This window comes from Xyrauchen texanus, chromosome 15 (genome assembly GCF_025860055.1).
Source record: "Xyrauchen texanus isolate HMW12.3.18 chromosome 15, RBS_HiC_50CHRs, whole genome shotgun sequence".
Taxonomy (NCBI): Eukaryota; Metazoa; Chordata; class Actinopteri; order Cypriniformes; family Catostomidae; genus Xyrauchen; species Xyrauchen texanus.
Genome location: NC_068290.1, coordinates 23979699 through 23999206, shown reverse-complemented (window position 1 = coordinate 23999206; position 19508 = coordinate 23979699). Strand labels below are relative to the sequence as shown.

The 19508-nt window shown below is 37.9% G+C and overlaps 1 protein-coding gene across 4 annotated transcripts in view; it reads right to left on the bottom strand.

Annotated features, from left to right (window-relative positions):
- Positions 1-1524: 1524 nt before the first annotated feature.
- Positions 1525-19508, bottom strand: part of shc1 (SHC (Src homology 2 domain containing) transforming protein 1) — a 44964-nt gene continuing 26980 nt past the window's right edge. For 3 of the 4 annotated variants that reach the window (XM_052144485.1, XM_052144486.1, XM_052144483.1), the window contains 10 exons: positions 18423-18486; positions 17820-17939; positions 15727-15780; positions 13771-13822; positions 13357-13483; positions 11878-12037; positions 10462-10519; positions 9975-10091; positions 9631-9866; positions 1525-4765 (listed from right to left, as the gene is read on the bottom strand). In XM_052144485.1, coding sequence (XP_052000445.1) covers positions 4637-4765; positions 9631-9866; positions 9975-10091; positions 10462-10519; positions 11878-12037; positions 13357-13483; positions 13771-13822; positions 15727-15780; positions 17820-17939; positions 18423-18486 — 1117 coding nt within the window. In that variant the 3' untranslated portion in view covers positions 1525-4636. The remainder of the gene's footprint in view (positions 4766-9630; positions 9867-9974; positions 10092-10461; positions 10520-11877; positions 12038-13356; positions 13484-13770; positions 13823-15726; positions 15781-17819; positions 17940-18422; positions 18487-19508) is intronic. The other variant, XM_052144484.1, reaches the window with a different exon arrangement.

Below are 19508 nucleotides of genomic sequence, written 5' to 3'. Positions count from 1 at the left end.
ATACCTGGCGCTCCACCTAGTGGTAATATCAGTACACTGCAGACAAATAAAACAAGGTCAAGGCTTAATGTTTGTAAGTGCCTTGTTTTGTTACAATAAACGTTTAGTTATTTATTTTCAACACTTAAGCACTATTCTACAATCATTTGTTAATATCATTTAGAAACTTTAAATATTTAAATTATTTGTTTTAATATATATATATATAATGGTGGTGGTAAATGTTTCCAAAATACTCTGCAAAGTTAGCCAACATCTTTTTGATAGGTTTTAATAAACTAAAACAACAAAAACAAAAAAACAGGGATAGTTCACCCATGATGATTGACATAGTCAGTCATCATTCACTGTAAGGCAAAAAATACAATACAAGTGAATGGTGACTGAGGCAGTCAGCCCCTACATTCTGCCAAATATCTCTTTTTGTCTTACGAATTTAGACTTATTTTTTGTGTGAAAATGACAACACATTTTTTCATCAAATTCATCTTACTCCTTATATCATATCTTTGTTTACCGTTCTTTCTCCTAGTCCAGAATCTCTTTGATGCACCAGCAGCAGAGCAGGAAGTAGAGGCACTCTTTAAGAGACTGGACAACTCCATAGGACACATTTCTTCCCAGTATGTTCTTGCCATAGCCCATTCTCAGGGCTGCATCTCTCAAGTTTTGGCCCAGTGAGGAGGGCATAGCCTGTGGTAGAGGGTGCTGTGAGTGCATCTCACTCCAACGCTCCACAGTTGATTGGAGAGCGTGAGCGATACTGGAGGGGAGGAATTGGAGAAGAGCAGGCCAGGTCCTATTTTTCTGCTGTGCGTTGCGAGTCTCCACTTTTTCTTGCTCAAGTGTAACCTCTCTTCAAATGAATAGTGTGGAACAAACCTGGAGCATCTGGCTGAAACTGACTCACTTGTGTTCTCCCTCTGTTCTCTGCCTGCTCAGAGCAGGTGATGCATGGATACATGGCCCCAGTGCCCACTCTAGTGTAAAATGTGTTTTATTCAGCACTGTAAAATACCAGCTGTTTACATCCTTTTGCACAATGGCCATTACACTGCCATACACCATCTCTCATCTATCTATTGTTCATCTCTAAAACATCTACTGTTCACTGAAAGGTCCAGAACCACTCTGTCAAAATATTTCCTTTCTGGTGCAAATGAACACACAAATACAGACAAGTCTTTAGCTTTCACACTGTTCCTTCCGGAACTCATGTAATTAGTCTGTTATGACATTATGGCTTTATGGAATTAATTTTAGAGAAGAACCATGTCATGGTGTTTGCAGCAATATGAAATTAATAGCCGATCTTATTCCAGTAAACAAACATATTTAGGTCAGTGAATACCTGTCATATACCACTTCAGCTAAGGGATGACAATGCTTATTAATTTGAGATGTATTCATGGGCTGACAGCTATAAACTTAATTTCCATCTGAGATGATCAATGTCAGCGTTTTGTGATTAAAGGACTTGGTGTTAATGCAACAGGTAAAATGAAAGGCACAAAGAAAGGTGAATGATATATGTATTTATATATGTAATCTATTGTTTGAGATACAGGTGTAAACATTTATATTTGCGCCCATAGAACAACAACATAAAAAGGATTATTAAAACAATCAAAAACATGTAAAAAAACAAACAAAAAATTCAATATTTATGTTGGCAAACAAGAAAAAAGAAAAAGACTTTGGCTTAGAAAATAGCATACAACCAACCACAACACAAAAGTCACCATTGCCACAATAACAGGAAGTGTTTTCATGCAACAAAAGGCCACTGAGAAATATGAAAATGAGCAAACAGTTCAGTGAGCAAGAGAGGTGCAAAAGCCAGATTATTCTTGACCATTCCAGCTCCACACACACACACACACACACACACACACACACACACACACACACGCGCACACGCAAGCCCAGATCCACTAGTCTGACCACCATTACATAAAAGTGAAGTCAAATGATTTAAAAAAAAAAACAAAAAAAAAACACCACCACCATCAAACCATTCTCTGCATGCTACAAGCATACATTTGAATTACAACAGGCTAAAGTTCACATGAATGTAAGAGCTGGTCATATACTCTTGCAGCTGTTCTGGAATCGGTCTACAGTTATAATGTGGAATGAAAGTTGACTGATAATCCACAAAATGTATCCATCTAAAAATATCACCAAATAAAAGTTGCCAGCTACCAATTTAAGATTCACAAAGCATTCAGATATGTGCTGCTAAGGGTCTTTATACATCTGACTTAGAAAATCTCATAATTTACATAGATTTGTGGCAGCTGTGTGTAGAAGACATTAGGTTATCACTCTTATGTACGTATATGGTGACATATGTTAGCATGATCTAGTCAAATCTTAAACCTTCACATTAGTTCTTTTCCATGATGATAGACCTATAAATCACCCAATACAATCATTTACAAATTCCCAATGGATTAATTTGACACAGATACACACAGTGAATGACTGGCTTCAGATATGATATGCTCACAGATATAATCATGAACATAGCAATGAGCATATGTAAAGCTTATTTACATGTTCTTACAGGGTGTTACGCATCTAATTTCTGTAACCACTGAGAAACAGAATAAGAAGTTCTCTTTAACAAAATGTAAGTTTAAGCAACGTAGCATTATACTAAGCTGTTTTATTTAAACAACAGTTTTGCACTAAACTAAGAGCACAGTTCAACAGCAAGGCAGAAAGATCACACAGAGGAAAAATGAAGACTGCCTTCCCAAAATCTGTACTAAACCTCACTTGTGTCATTTTTGCAGATTTTTTTCCCACAGTTGTACAAGAAATGTGCCATGTTTACCAATAGATTCACAAAAGGCGACTGTGTTACATTGGTGTGTCTGTGTTAAGTGAAAAAGGCACAATCCATAAAAGAACAAACAAAGATGAACAAAAGAATGAAGAAAGAACTCTGTATTTTTTCTGTCTGTGGTTTATACAGAAACTGTACTTTGTGGCTTCAAAAAGACTTAAGTCTTCAGAATTCATTTGGAGTGCTTTTTGTCCCCATAGAGGTGTCCGGAGTTTGACAGGCAAGGAAAGACAAGTAATCCTGCCTCATTTGCAATACACATCACACAAATGCGGCCTTATAGTGAATCTCTGAAAAGGATGTACACTTCGGAATACACATTTTGTCCTTTCACATTGCCTTGAAACTAAAGGCTCCAATCATACAGAAGCAGCTGGCACATACGATAATATACATGAAGATAAGATTGTCAATGTGAACAGAGAAGTAAACAAGAAAAAGAAAATACAGCTTCTGCTCCAATTCCTTATGCATTAAAAATAAAACCATCCAACTAATGATGTCAGCTGTTCAAGGAGAAGACATCACTGCAACAAATATATCAATTCTTGTTTAATATGACATCATAAGAAGGCTTTAAAACAGATCTGCTTTGTGTCATTGAGTCATCTCACTTGTATAGATGTGTAGAATAAGTCTCCCTCCATCTTTTCAGTTCAGTCCATTCTTTCATATTCAGATTACTGGCTTACAGTATGTCCATGTCCACTGATTGCACTTAAGTTTTTTTATTCTGTTCTCTCATCTATTTCCTCCCAGGCTGATTGAGGATGTTATGGGGAGAAACTGTCCCTTTTCCCACAGACTAGTTCAGAATGCCTGCAATTTTACCTCATAAAGGGTAGGATAAGTCCCTCACAGCATCTACTTATTTGCATAATGAAAATTCCACACAGCAGGGCAGGCTGCTAAAGCTTTCACATATGTTCAGGGGTGTTCCCAAATGGCCAAAATTCCCAGTCATTCTTGAGACCATGTAAGAATTCTGTAAAGGGCATTTTCAGGGCGAGAATAGAAAGCAATTTGGAGTGTTATCTCCAGGTGGGGACACTGCCAAAGTGATATTCCAGTGGGAGTTACAATGGATGGGATTAATTCAATGGGGACACTGAAGTGTGAAGTCTGTGACTGGAGAATGAGCTCTGAATTCTCGAAAGTTTTGCATATTCATCAAACAGTCTTGAGACCACAGCTTGTAACAGGATAGTGCAGGGGATTTGTAAACAGACTGCAGCATACTGTACGCTTGAAAACAAAACAGCTCTTTGAAACTATTAATCTGTTTGAAACAGTCGAGTATTTGGATTTCGTCCACTGCACAGGATGTGAACTCCCAATCTTTAGAGTGCTACAAAGGTGCTTTGATTTTAGTTCATTCAGATCAACCTTAGATTCCAAGAATGCCCAAGCCTGTTGCCATGGTTACATGTGCACCCCAGTCTTAATTCAAGACATGATATTGTGTTAAGGAAGTGATGTCACATCCATTACACATCTGTTTTTTTCTCTTTAAGATGCTTTCTCTTTCCCATTTGAGTTTGGCTTTTTATAATCCCCTTTTCAAATGATTTGCATGTCATTAGTCTTTGAGTATAATGATTGCATCACTTTGAAATGTTATGATCGGTGGTTGAAGCAATACTTAATTGTACGTTTCTGCTTTTCTATGAAGATATGATTAGCTTACACTCCCAGTTTAAAAAGTTATTCTCTAATAGAGTCTGGCAAAAAAGTGGAAAGGGAGGAGTTTTTTTCTGATGGAGAAAAATCCAAATGTTTCTCTCAAACTTGGCGCTCGACTGGCTGCTGCAGACACACCTCACTTCCTGCTGAGATGATTGGCAGCCTGTTGTCCATATGATAGCTAATCAAGTGACTAACACTCTCAAACCGGTGGTCTTTGGTGCGCACCTACAAAAAAAAAAAAAAAAAAAGAGAAAAGAAACAAAGTTAAGAAAGTCTTTACATTAATTAAAAGTTTATACAACAGTTACAGTAGTTCTGGTCCTTTAATTTGATTGGCCAAGTGGCATTCCAAGAGTATAATAGCACGAAAACATTTCACTGCTTATACCACTCCGGCTGTTTCCAGAATCCAGACAGTATGTCATTCTATGCGCTACATGGTAACATGCTTGCTGAGCTTGATGCTTTGGCTTGATAGTATTTTCATTGGCGGATACAAAATATATGAACCAACTAGTCTGAAATGTAAGTTACTCATAGAGCTGCACGATTAATCAATTTAATTTCTAAATGACGATTCGCAATGTATATTTATGTTCCTGTGCATGACTTTGTAAGGCGGTCTTAAATTTAAGATGCATTTTTAAATGTTTATCTTCTAAACGTTATATGGCATCTACAAAACACAGTGCAGCATGAGACACTGAATAAACTATTACACAACGGCCAAAGACGTTTGTCCAGCACAGTGCTGGAGGGTGCAGCCACAATTAGCTAGGAGTGTGACATAATCTCTGCTCAATTAAATATTTTAAAAGCCACAGATGCTACAAAAATTCCAGCATTACCCAGATCTGACTAAATTTGCTACCCGTGTGCCATTTGCTTTTAAATGCTAACATGCGTGTCTGCCCATGCTTTTGTGTCTTGTGATGAATGCAGCTCTCTTTTAATCAAAATACCCCTCTTTAGGAAATATTAATGGAAACACAGCTGTTAAATAATTATGAGTGTAAGTACACAGGATTAAATCTGCACTATCTTGAAGAGATATTAAAGCAAACACAGCCGTTAATGTATAAGCATACGGGACAAACTCATCATTGTTAGATCTCTGTGATGCCTAAATGTATATAAACTGCATACTGTATGTTATAGGCATTTTTACTGCATCAAATAAGTATTAATAGAGATCTAATAATCACACAGTAAAGACTGTCAAATATTTAAGTACTTTCATTTGCATTAAATTACCTTTTTTGTGTTTTTTATATTATAATTTTTTTTATGTTTATTTAGTGTTGCTGAAAAACTTAAAGCACTCTTTACTCTGTTCTCTTAAATAATAACTTTACAAGCCTGAAGCAGTTTTTACAAGAGACACTGAAGGCCAAATTGTTTTAATTTAAATTGTTAATACAGTGGATCTGGAAAGTATTCACAGCGCTTCACTTTTTCCACATTTTGTTATGTTACAGCCTTATTCGAAAATGGATTAAATTAATTATTTTCCTAAATTTTCTACAAACAATAACCCATAATGACAACGTGAATAAAAAACGGAAAAAAAAATAAAAAAATTATAATAATAAAATAAAATAAAAATCACATGTACATAAGTATTCACAGCCTTTGCTCAATACTTTGTTGAAGCACCTTTCACCAATTACAGCCTCAAGTCTTTTTGAGTATGATGCTACAAGCTTGGCACACACATTTTTTGGGCAGTTTCTCCCATTCTTCTTTGCAGGATTTCTCAAACTCCATCAGGTTGGATGGGGAGCATCAGTGCACAGCCATTTTCAGATCTCTCAGAGATGTTCAATCGGGTTCAAATCTGGGCCACTCAAGAACATTCACAGAGTTGTCCTGTAGCCACTCCTTTGTTATCTTGGCTGTGTGCTTGGGGTCGTTGTACTTTTGGAAGATGAACCTTCGCTCCAGTCTGAGGTCCAGAGCGCTCTGGAGCAGGTTTTCATGAAGGGTGTCTCTGTACATTGCTGTATTCATCTTTCCCTTGATCCTGACTAGTCTCCCAGTTCCTGCCGCTGAAAACCATCTCCACAGCATGATGTTGCCACCACCATGCTTAACTGTAGGGATGCCAGGTGATGAATGGTGCCTGGTTTCCTCCAGACATGACGCTTGCCATTCAGGCCAAAAGTTCTCATCTCTCCACAGAGAAATGCTGGAGCTCTGTCAGAGTGATCATCGGGTTCTTGGTCACCTCCCTGACTAAGGCCCTTCTCCCCTTATTGCTCCGTTTGGCCGGGCGGCCAGCTCTAGGAAGAGTCCTGGTGGTTCCAAACTACTTCCATTTATGGATGGAGGCCACTGTGCTCATTGGGACCTTCAATGCTGCAGAAAGTTTTCTGTACCCTTTCCCAGATCTGTGCCGATACAATCCTGTCTCGGAGGTCTACAGACAATTCCTTGCACTTCATGGCTTGGTTTGTGCTCTGACATGCACTGTTAACTGTGGGACCTTGTATAGACAGGTGTGTGCCTTTCCAAATCATGTCCAATCAACTGAATTTACCACAGGTGGACTCCAATCAAGTTGTAGAAACATCTCAAGGATGATCAGTGGAAACATGATGCACCTGAGCCTGATTTTGAGTGTCATGGCAAAGCATGTGAATTCACATTGTCATTATGGGGTATTGTTTGTAGAATTTTTAGGAAAATAATTAATTTAATCAATTTTGGAATAAGGCTGTAACATAACAAAATCTGGAAAAAGTGAAGCGCTGTGAATACTTTCCAGATGCACTGTATATATATTTTTTAAATTAGTAAAATAACAGTGTTTTATTTGCAGAGTTGCCTACCACTGCAAAACTAAGTTGAACTAGAACTGTTAATGAAGCTTTTTTCTGCTCGTTTTGGTTTTTAATTAGCATGTGAGAAACAGGTTCAATTAGTTTTTTATTATTTATTTATTTATTAAGCAGTATTTATTATTTTTTGCAATAATCACAAGGTGCTGTTTGGTTTATAATCTATTCGTTGCACCTTCTTGTGGACTTAGGACATTTCAAATTTATATATTTGTTTTACAACATTATTGCATTTTTGCATAAATTGAAGCAGAAAACAATATGTCAGAACATCTAGTAAATGATATGTTACTTTGTTTAATACCTATATGTCAAGATTTTGTAACTCACTGAAATAAGCATTTATCTTCAGAATCGTGATCTTTATTCTAAGCTAAAAAAAATTATCCAGAATCATGCAGCTCTAGTTACTTGATAGTAACTTCTTGTTTATTAGAGCTGTTGTATAAAAACTGTTGTATATAGGAAGGCTAATACTCGCTACAACATGGTTGGGAACAGAGAACCAATTCTTGTTCAGAGATGGGTTCATTTTTTTCACGTGCAATTTTCTGCCAATGCAGACCAAAAACTGAGATACTCTGACAGTGTTTTCTGTAGCACATTTCACCAGCAGCGCTGCCCTCTACTGACTCTACAGCATGAAACACACCGTGTGGTCTGATTTCCAAATGATTTACTCTTATGAGAAGGCTATTTTTAGTGAATCAAAAACACTTAGAGTACATTAGTCAGATTGGTTACTGAATGAATCTCATACTGATTCACAAGTTATGAATGTCCAATTTAATGTCTTATGAGCATGAAGTACAACATTAGGCTACATAACAGTCTAAACTGTCTCTGGGTCTGTTACTGTGGTTATTTAATGTGGCTCAGGTGGTAAAGTGGGTCGGCTGCTAATCGCAGGGTTGGCGGTTCGATTCCCAGCCCATACAACTCCACATGCCGAAGTGTCCTTGGGCAAGACACTGAACCCCAAGTTGCTCCAAATGGCAGCTCTGCCACCATTGGTGTGTGAGTGTGTGTGTGTGTGTGTGTGCGAGAATGGGACAGTGTAAAACGCTTTGGTAAGGTTAAAAAAAGGCACTATATAAGTGCAGACCATTTACCATTTATATGACAACGTGTAGTTAAAGATACACATGAGATGTATTGTAATCTATGAAATTTGGCTGGCTATTAATTGTCAAACAAATATTTATAATTAAGATGATTAATTGTCTGTTTTTGGGCTCATGTTTATGACGATTAATAGTCATCCAAATGATCATACTTTTGTCTTTAGTCATTTTTATCTTTTACATGACTTCCTTTAAGCCCTTAAAAACTTAAGAATGACATTAAAAATTATATTTTAAATATCAAAAGTCTCTTTTTTGGTCAACTTTAGTCTTGGTCCATTTTGCATTTACTGTACACTTGTTGGAACCCAGCCAACCCACTATTATATTATATGAATGCATTAGCAAAATATGTTAGCATTCATGTGTTATTTTAAGACTTTGCGATGAAACTCACAATCCCTTATTTCACATGAAGACAGATCTTTGAGATTTCTTCATTCTATCATGATTTTCTTATAAATAGAGTAAGCAGGCGTCTTCTCTGTCACTGCGTGTCATTAACACTGTGTATGAACCCACAACAACAAATAATATTTACCATCACATGACGGTTAAAGTGAAACCGGAGTGAACCTCCACAGAAAGCGCGTGCATCACAGTTCATCAAGCATAGTTTAGCAGTGGTTAATATTCATGCGCTCTTCAGATTCCGCGCTGTGGAGATGGTTGGAATTCAATTGAATGAGACACTTAAACACGCCATTCATTTCCTTATTTGGGCAGTAAATTGTGACTAGAATTTAAAATGCATAATAAAATCGCGGTTATCACAAATAATCACGGTTAGTTCAAATAACCACAATCAGATGATTATTTAATCATGGAAATTAAAGAATACATTTATGGAAAATGTATCACATTTGTTGCTTGTTTAGACGTTTCATTTAGTATATAGTAAGGATCAATTATTGGATTGCAATTATGCCTCTAAAAAGGACAGGCTGCTGAGGTCAGTAAATGCAAGAATTGTATTTCTTATATCCATATAATTCTTCCTCAAATGTGAAATGAAAGATGTTTCAAATGAAAGAATCATTAAAAGGAATCAGAATCATTAAGAAGAATCAGAATTCCACATCGTTCCCTTATTACCATTCATCATTACAATCTCTTTCTCACTTACCACTCCCTCTGGATCCACCAGAAGAAGGTGTTTGGCTTGACCACCCTGCTGTCCTGTGAGGACGTACTGGCCTGGTGTGGTGCCTGACTCCCGCACAAGGAAATCTCCATCCTTGGTCAGAAGCCTTTCGGCCTGTCTACGGCTGAGAGGCCCGTGGAACCAGGGCTCGTTCTGCAGCTGTTCTGCCATAGGGGGCGCCACTGCACCTGACACACCTAAAGCGTCATCAAATGGCTCTAGAAAGACAAAGAGATCACACTATTCCAGCATCCTTGGAAAATGTACTGGGGTGATCACATGCACTAGGCAATAAATTATGTGTGCATGGAGCATTAGTTACTCACTCATGTCAAATGCATCTCGGTGAGTGTTTCCATTAGCTGCTGATGCCGCTGGGAGGTGGGGTTTATCCACATTGACATATGAGGGGTCATCAAACAAGCCACCCTCCTTTACACCCACTGGAAGGGGAGAGAAAAAAGATGAAGACAGTGAGGTTAAAGTGAGTTAACCTTCAGGTGAGTGTGCTTAAATGGTGCAATTCTGAGTCCTATTGTCAGAAAGGCCAGCAATCTAGAAGTCACCTCTCAAAGGAGTTGGAAACTGCCCAAAACTATTACAACACAGAGCAATGAACAGTGAAAGAAAAAATGCGGACCGATTCAGCAGAATAACAGTCTCAGAAGAGAAGATTTAAAATACAGAGAGGAAAAAGGAAGGAAGATGTGTAAAAATAGAAGATTGACAATGTGGTAGCATGAGAAAGCCATTAGAAAGGAACAGGACAGGGATTATTAGTGTTGAGAGCATATGTATGTGTGTAAACCTGACCTGGTAGAGGAGGTAGAGGCTGCTTGTGAATGTCATTCTGGCTGGGCTGTCCATAGGGCTGTGCAGACACAGAGGCTTAATAATAACTGCATAATTATTGGACACATATACTGTATGTTTACTGGGTTTGTCATGAAACCAAAATAAGAGCAATCGGCATCAATATGAGTGGTGGTGGCTTGGTGGACTAAAGCGCCGAACTTGTAATCAGAAGGTCACTGGTTCGATCCCCACAGCCACCACCATTGTGTCCTTCAGCAATGCACTTAACTCCAGGTTGCTCCAGGGGGATTGTCCCAGTAATAAGTGCACTGTAAGTCGCTTTGTATAAAAGCGTCTGCCAAATGCACAAATGTAAATGCAATACCAGTGAAATTTCCACAAAAAGAAAAAACTTGGTGGCTCTCAGTCCCTAATATTCTGCCTAAAATCTCCTATTGTGTTTTACAGAAGAAAGTCATTAGGGGTTTGGAATGACAATGCTGAGTAAATGGATGAACTATTCCTTTATTACTCAATAATAGAGGGCTTCTTAAAGGGATAGTACACCCAAAAATAAAAAATTCTCTCATCATTTACTCACTTCTTTCTAATGCTAAAAACAAATGAAGATATTTTGAAACCTATCTCAGCCCTTTAGGTCCATACAAGCAAGTGAATGGTAGCCAGAAATTTGAAGGTCCAAAAGAACATAAAGGCAGCATTAAAGTAATCCATATGACTCCAGTGGCTAAATTCATATATTCAGAATTGATATGATAGGTGTGGGTAAGAAGCAGATCAATATTGAGTCCTTTCAACTATAAATGATCTTCCCTGCCCTGTAGGTGGTGATATGCACAAAGATATGAAACGCCAAAATCTGTTTCTCACCCACACTTACAGCTTCTGAAGATATGAACTGAACCACTGGGGTCATTATGGATTACTTTTATGCTGCCTTTATATGCTTTTTGTAGCTTTAAAATTCTGGCCACCATTAACTTGCACTGCATGAGACCTACATTGCAGAGATATTTTTCTAAAAATCTTTGTTTATGTTCAGCACAAGAAATTCATACACATCTGGGATGGCATGAGTGTAAGTATATGACAAGATCATTTTCATTTTTGGGTGAACTATCACTTTAAGCTACTAAAGTTATCTAGCCAATAGCTGTGTCAGAGAGCAATTCTCTCATTGTCTATTAGGTTGTATCATAATGGACAAATCTGATATTTTGACACATATCTGTTTTTGTCCCACCTTTTTTCATTTAGACATGCAAGCAGTCGAAAATGTGTGGCATCGATATATTTATTTTAGTATTGACATGGTACTAAAGTACTAGTACGTTTGCAGCCCTATTGATCAAAAACACACACTCGTATAGACATGTGCACAAGCCTACATGTGCGCTTCAGGTGGTTTCTCACCAATGTGGCTCCTGTACTGTGTCCAGGACGGGCCCTCATGTCAATCAAGCCTCCAGGAGGAGGATGTTTGCCGGGAAAGTTATTGTAATACGGAACCTCTGGAGGTGGAGCCAGATCCTCTTCCTCTTCCTCCCAGGCTGACCCATCAAATGGAGCCATCCTGAGAGAGAGATAAACATTATTAACATTATTATATGTACATGGGCATTCTGCACCTTTTTTTTTTGTGATGTCAAATGATGTTATGATGTTAAATGGTGTTATGTGTTGTCATAACAAACAAAAATTTAACTTTTTGGCCATAATGACCATTGTTATGTTTGGAGGAAAAAGGGTGATGCTTGCAAGCCGAAGAACAACATCCCAACTGTGAAGCATGGGGGTGGCAGCATCATGTTGTAGGGGTGCTTTACTGCAGGAGTCAGTGCACTTCACAAAATAGATGGCATCATGAGGAAGAACATTTATGTGGATATATTGAAGCAATATCTCAAGAAATCAGCCATGAAGTTAAAGCTTGGTCGCAAATGGGTCTTCCATATGGACAATGACCCCAAGCATAACCCCAAACTTGTAGCAAAATAGCTTAAGGACAACAAAGTCAAGGCCCTGACCTCAATCCGATAGTAACTTTGTGGGCAACTTCAAAGGGAATAAAAACTCCACCGCTGCCTCTCTCCCGGATGAGCAAAATATTTTTTATGCTCGTTTCGAGGGAAATAAAACCGCCCTCACAGAGGGAGCTCTCGCGGCTGAAACTAAAGTGGTTAGTTCTCTCTCCGTCTCTGTAGCGGATGTAACCCGATCCTTGTGATGGGTAAATATCCATAAAACCAGGGGTCCAGACGGCATTCCGGGATGCGTCTTCGGAGAGTGCGTGAACCAACTGGTTGGTGTTTTTACGGACATTTTCAACATTTCATCTCCTTGTCTGTTGTCCCCACATGCTTTACAATGTCCACTATTGTGCCTGTATTAAAGGAATCCAAAATCACTTGCTTAAATAATTGGCATCAGCAAATACTTTGAGAGACTAATCAGAGATCACATCTGCTCTGTGTTGCCAGCCTCACTGGACTCACTGCAGTTTGCATACTGCAACAACCGCTCCATTGATGATGCCATTTTATCTACACTACACACTGCTCTCTCCCACCTGGAAAAAGGAACACATATGTGAGAATGCTGTTTGTAGACTACAGCTCAGCATTCAACACCATAGTGCCCTCCTTTCTGTCCATGTATGTCCTTAAAGGCTTTTGCATATATTTGGACAGTGCAATGAACCTTTCTGTGTTATTAATGCTTTTCAATAACCTAACCTTTTAATAATTAATTACAAATTTGGAATATTAATGTTTGTGGTTCAAGCCAGAGTAGTTTGAGATAGAAACACAATGCATCTCTGAATCATTTTTTCCCCCATTCCTAATTTAAACAGGCACACACAGTGAAATACGCACACAAACACTTGCTTACCGATCGTGAGGGGCAACCAGTTTAGGGGGGTTCTTCAGGTACTGTTTGAAGCGGAGCTCAAATGCCTGACCAATGGTGCTGATGACCTCCTGAGCCAAGCCCTCTGAGCACTCCAGGATATGACATGCTACAACACAGGAAATTATCAGTCATGAGCAGAAACAAGTGGACATTTAAGTCCAATTAAGTGACATTTAAGCTTAAGTTACAAAGTCGTAATAAGTGACGACACATAACTAGGTGATTTAGTACTTTAACATCAATTTCAAATACATTCTCCAGGCAAAATTTGAGTGGTTTAAAAAAAAAATCAAGCTGTGGCTGTGCATGGTAAATAGTAATTTACATTTTACCTACAGATCTGACACCAGAATCAATGTTTATATGTAAAAGAGTGTCATGCTGTATTATTACCTCTTTGATTGACAGGGTCTTTGGCGACGTAGGCTACATACTCTGCTGTGTCCTGGGAGGAGAGAGAGAGAGGGGGATGGAGTAGAAAAGGAAAGAATGAAGAGGAGGACATTAAGAAAAATGTTAAGTATACAGACAAAGACCAGAGGGATAAGCAGAAGAAAGTATTTTAGCTGAGGCAGTCTATTCACTGCAAGACAGGAAACAGAATAGGAAGAATACTAATGAATTCAGACAGAAGTACAGATGAGTGAGGAATGACAGAATGAGAATGAGGCTGACAGATCCAAGATTAAGAGGAAAGTGCGGAAATTAAATAAGAAAAACTAGAAACATAAGGATAAAGATCAGGGTTCCCATACGTTTTGACCAATCCATTTCCATAAACGTCATTTGTGATCAGTGCTGGGCAAATTACATGACAAAAAAATGCAATCAGTAATGTAATCTCATAGATTATATGTTTGTGGTAATCTAAAATGATTACACTTGGATTACTTTCAATCAAATTCTATTTTATGTGACATGCATTCAAGTAGGATAATAATTTTTACATAAAAGTACAAAGAGGAAGAACATTTATTCCATTCTTTTTTACAAACAAAAATAGAGCCTCACAAAAAGAGCTCCTTATGACGCTTTTAAAAAAGTACATTAAACATTACATTAATTAAATGAACAATAAATTTCTCTCTCTCTCTCTCTCTCTCTCTCTCTCGCTCTCTCTCTCTCTCTCAGAGGCTTAATTAGCCTGATATGGGACCGGGTGTGTATAATCACAACCCAGCCCCGCCCTCCCACAATGCCGTTTCAGGAAGCCGCTTTCAGATAAAACCCTGAAATAAACCGTTTTCTTAAGTGCATGTAAACAGGGTCATTGCCTAGGTCAAAGCTTTCATCTAAAAACACTAGAACACTTGTAACCCTTACTGCTTACTGATGGTCCATTGCCTATTGCAAAGCTGAGGTGCAAGATATAATCTTTTGATCAGCAAGAATATTCTAAAACAGCAGTTCCACCAAGTCACACAAGGAACAATTGTGTGAAGTTTCATGTCAAGTTTCATGATGCCTCACTGCATCAACAGCAACAGTAGAGTGATGGGCTTTGTTCCATATTGCTGCAAATTTTGTAGTTGAACTATTATGTAGCCTGCCGGCAGGACCCTTAAAGACGTAATCCACTAGATCCTTTGAAGCTACTTATTTTAATGTGTGCTGCACACCATTGGTGAGGTAGTAAGAAATATATATATATATATATATATATATATATATATATATATATATATATATATATATATATATATACACACAATAGAAACATTACATGAACAAAGAGTAATGAACCTGAAATCAACAGCAATGACATTACTAGGTCAAAACAAACAGCTCAAAACTCTGACAGACTTTCGTACTTTTAACCCTTACTAATTAATAGTCCATCACCTATTCCTTAGCTGAGGTGCATAGCTTACTGTTGTAATGTAAAAGGAACACATGCTTAAAATTTTCATTTGTGAGACTATTGCATTTCGGGGTAAGAATTTGATAATACTGATATGAAAAATATCAATAAATTATTAACAATTAACAGCCATTGCCTTGTTAATATGTAATCTATAAAAAAATAACTGTAGTCCAATTACGAATATTTGATATTGCAATTTAATCCAATTGCAAGTACTTGATTTTTGATATTGGATAATGATATTCAGATGACATGTAATCCGTTACTACCCAGCACTGTTTGTGAATACAGGATAAAGATTTAAAAGGAAAAAAAAAAAAAAAAAAGAGAGCATGCAATATTTTAGAGTCCAATTCAGGACAACAAAATATAAGCAGTCCCTTTTACTTCCAGGTTTTCCACGACCATGGGAACCCTAAAAGATAGAAAGCGAGAGAAAGACTGAGAAGTTGAAAGATATTGAGAGCGAGGAGGGTGTGACTCACTGGATCTCCTCCTGATGCAAAAGAGATGGACTGCATGTGATGGTTGGCGATAATCTGTAGGAAGAGAGGATGGAGATGAGGACAATGTGACAAAAAAAAGACAGAAAAGTGGGGTGGGCATGAGATAAAGAATGTGGAAACATGCAAGAGACAGAGGGAAAAGTGACATACAGATTAAAAACCAAAGGATGGGAAGAGAGGGAGACAGGAGAAATGATCTGGTGAGACTGTGGTCTAAAATAGAGGAACAAAGCAGTAAGTCAGGCTTTGCTTCCCTAATCGGTGTGGTGTGCAGTAATTCCGCATGGCTTAGATTCATTAAGATAAACTCATATCAGCAGGCAATTACTCCAGGCCCTATTCTGGGCTCCAGTCAGCTGCCTGCTGAGCAGCCTGAATGCCGATAAGCCTTGGTCAGCTAATACAAAACAGAGAGGCATAAAATTAAAGAATTATTAGTGAGAAAAAGAGCCCTGTGGTGCAGCTGTAAACAAGCCAAAGGATATCGGTTCCAACCGACTATAGCAACTTCACATAATTGGGCCTAGAGAAACTACGCTATTTAGTGAAACATCAACCGAAAAATACACAAACTTAAAAAACCCTATTTGCACCTGTTATTAACATCAAGTTGTGAAACAGTAATAAATAAGTGCATAAATATGTTTCTTTGGGAAAGTAATCCCAAAGTTGCTTCCAAATATACTTTCAAAGTTTCCACTTGTGATGGATCACCAAATCTGATGCTAATACCAAGCGCAGATGGGCTCAAAAGTAAAGTGTGACATTTCTGCACCACTAGCGGTTACTACCATCGACCTTCCATTAACATGCACTTTAAAAGTTTAATTTAAGTCGGACTAAAACAACAATTTGTATTTTTAAAATGTCATGAAAACTCTTTAATCAGACTTAAATCGTACCAGATTTTTTTGGGAAGCCAGACTAACAGACCCGTGATTGTAGTTTGCTTCATCTGGCATTGATTAACATTAGAGGGATAGTTCACCCAAAAATGAAAATTCTCTCATCCTTTATCACCCTCATGCCATCCCACATGTGTATAACTTTCTACTGTAGAACACAAACAAAGATTTTTAGAAAAGAATCTCAGCTCTGTAGGTCCATACAATGCAAGTGAATGGTGGCCAGAACTTTGAAGGACCAAAAAGCACATAAAGGCAGCATAAAATAATCCATATGACTCAAGTGGTTGAATCTGTATTTTCAGAAGTGATTTGATAGTTGTGGGTAAAAACTGATCAATATTTAAGTCTTTTTTTACTATCAAGCTCCACTTTCACATTCTCCTTTTGCCAATTCGCATTCTTGTGAATATTACCACCTACTGGGCAGGGAGGAGAATTTATGGTAAAAAAAAGGACTTAAATATGGATCTGTTTCTCACCCATGCTTTCTCATCATAGATATAGATCAAAGGTATAGATTTAACCACTGAAGTCGTATTAATTACTTTTATGCTGCCTTTATATGCTTCTTGAAGCCTCAAATTTCTGGCCACCATTCACATGCATTGTATGGACTTACAGAGCAGAGAAATTCTTCTAAAAATCATAAACATTTGGCTGATTGAACCCTTTAATTGGACCACAACTGGCCTTGGCGGCTGTGTTCGCATGCTCTGATAGACAGAGGTGACGCGCAACATTTATTTAATGCTTCCTCACCTGAAGCCTTTCCTTCAAAATATTTGATTTCGTATTGTCTCATGTATACTCGGATAGAAAAATGAAGACTGTAGCTTGACTACATAAAAAAACACTAGTTCGTAAACTTATTGCGATTGGTTGAGCCAGAAGTTGGCATATCGGACCTCCCAAACAAGCACAGCAACGTTTTGAAAGCACCACAGAGCCACAGTGTTTACACTCTTTGGGGAAATCAACCTACAGATGGCTTATAGTTGACTCTGCACATTAAAGGGAGGACGGGAAAGAATTTTAACATTGATTTTAACATCGAGGCAGCATCAATCAGTCCAAGTTCAAGAAAGTTTAAAGCGCTTTCTGATTTGATGCGGGGAGCACTGAATTTCACACAGTATTAATGTGTTTGCATGTGAGACGACTGACCTGTTTACAGTCAGCTGCCAGTAGGTTCAGGCTGCTGGTCGACACAGTGAGGTTGATTGTCATTCCAGCAAACTGGAGATTACTCTTCCCTAAGATGGATGAGAGACAACGAGAGGAGGGCTGCAGAGAGATGGAGACCAAGAGATTCCATTAATAACACCACAAAATATGTAAAAGACACAGAATTAAAAAATAAAAAATTCATAAACATTTTTTTATATATAACCTAAATATTTTATGAAGAGATTTGAAATGAGGAGGAGATAACACTTTAAATGGTTTAGTCGGTTCACGACAGTCTCGATCAGAACCACGATAGACTCTGGCTCTCCTCTCCCACACAACCACACACACACCCACGAGTGAGAAAGGTCAAAAACATCTGAAACTAGCCATAAGACAACTACCACAGTCTAACCAACAAAACTTGAGCAAACTTGTGTGCATATGAAATTTAAATATTATAGCAGATTTAACAGGAAAACTTGTAAGATTGCACGAGAAACCTGTAAATTTGAGAGTTATTACAAAAAGTTCATTGTGACATTTAAAGTCTTTGTGTCTATGTGAGAAAAAGTACAATAAGATCAACTTTTTGAGTACCTTTCTCCTGCGTTGAGCACCTTTGGCACCTGGCACTGCCTCACATACCATTGATATAGCCTCCCTGAGATACAAAACAAACATACAGGCAAACTGAGTGTTGGAAAGAGAATTAGATTGTTAGATGAGTTTTTTTCATTACACTCCTTTCCATGCATTCCCAGATTTCTTACGGCTGAGGGACTATTAAATTAGACACAGAATCTAGTCATTCAGTTTCAATTTCACACTCATGTGAGAAAATAGGATTATGTATGAAAACGTTTCTTGACCAGCTGCTTCTTTCAACATTGAGAAGCAAATATGTCTAAAATCCATTAACAAACAGCAGTTCAACATATCAGCTCTTAAACATGCACACTAACACAGAGAAAATGGAGGAAACCGCAAGGGTTCCAGCAGATTCTCTTAAAAGGCTTTGTGGGGCAGGGCTGATGGCATTATAACACCTCCTTGCTTCCTTGTTCTCTTTCTCACATGCAAGAGTAAAAATGTGCTCATTGTGCTCAGTGTTCATAGAGCAAAGGGGACTAGCAAATATTGTGGTTTAATTTTGCAAACATTCGTCAGTCTTAAAGTTCTACCGATTACAAGCCTTTAATTGATCACTTTCATTTGAGTTCACATTTCACGTGCACAGACACACAAATTACTCAAATTATTAAGAAACCGAATGGCTGGGCAAATGAGAATGGTTGAACATGGTCATTATTTTAGCATTTCTCTCTTGTAATCTCATTCTGTCACACTCTATGAGAAAGAAAGGAGGGGCTTTTAACTGGACCAATGCCAGCGAGTGTACATTCATGCACATGTTCATTAGGATGTGGGAAGAATGTAGGACTAAATCACTCCTGTGGGACACTGAATATATGTACAGTGGATCTTTGAGTGAACATGAGTGGATTGATTTTCTATACTTTGGAAGGCTGTACCGATACCATCAAATACTAATATATCACAATTATTTTTCCTCACGATATTGAAACTTTAGATCCTTAAATGTATCTTTCTTTTATTTATGTGTGCAATTCATATAATTTCCAACAGTTCAATTAATGAAGCAGCAAATTGTCTAAATCTGCG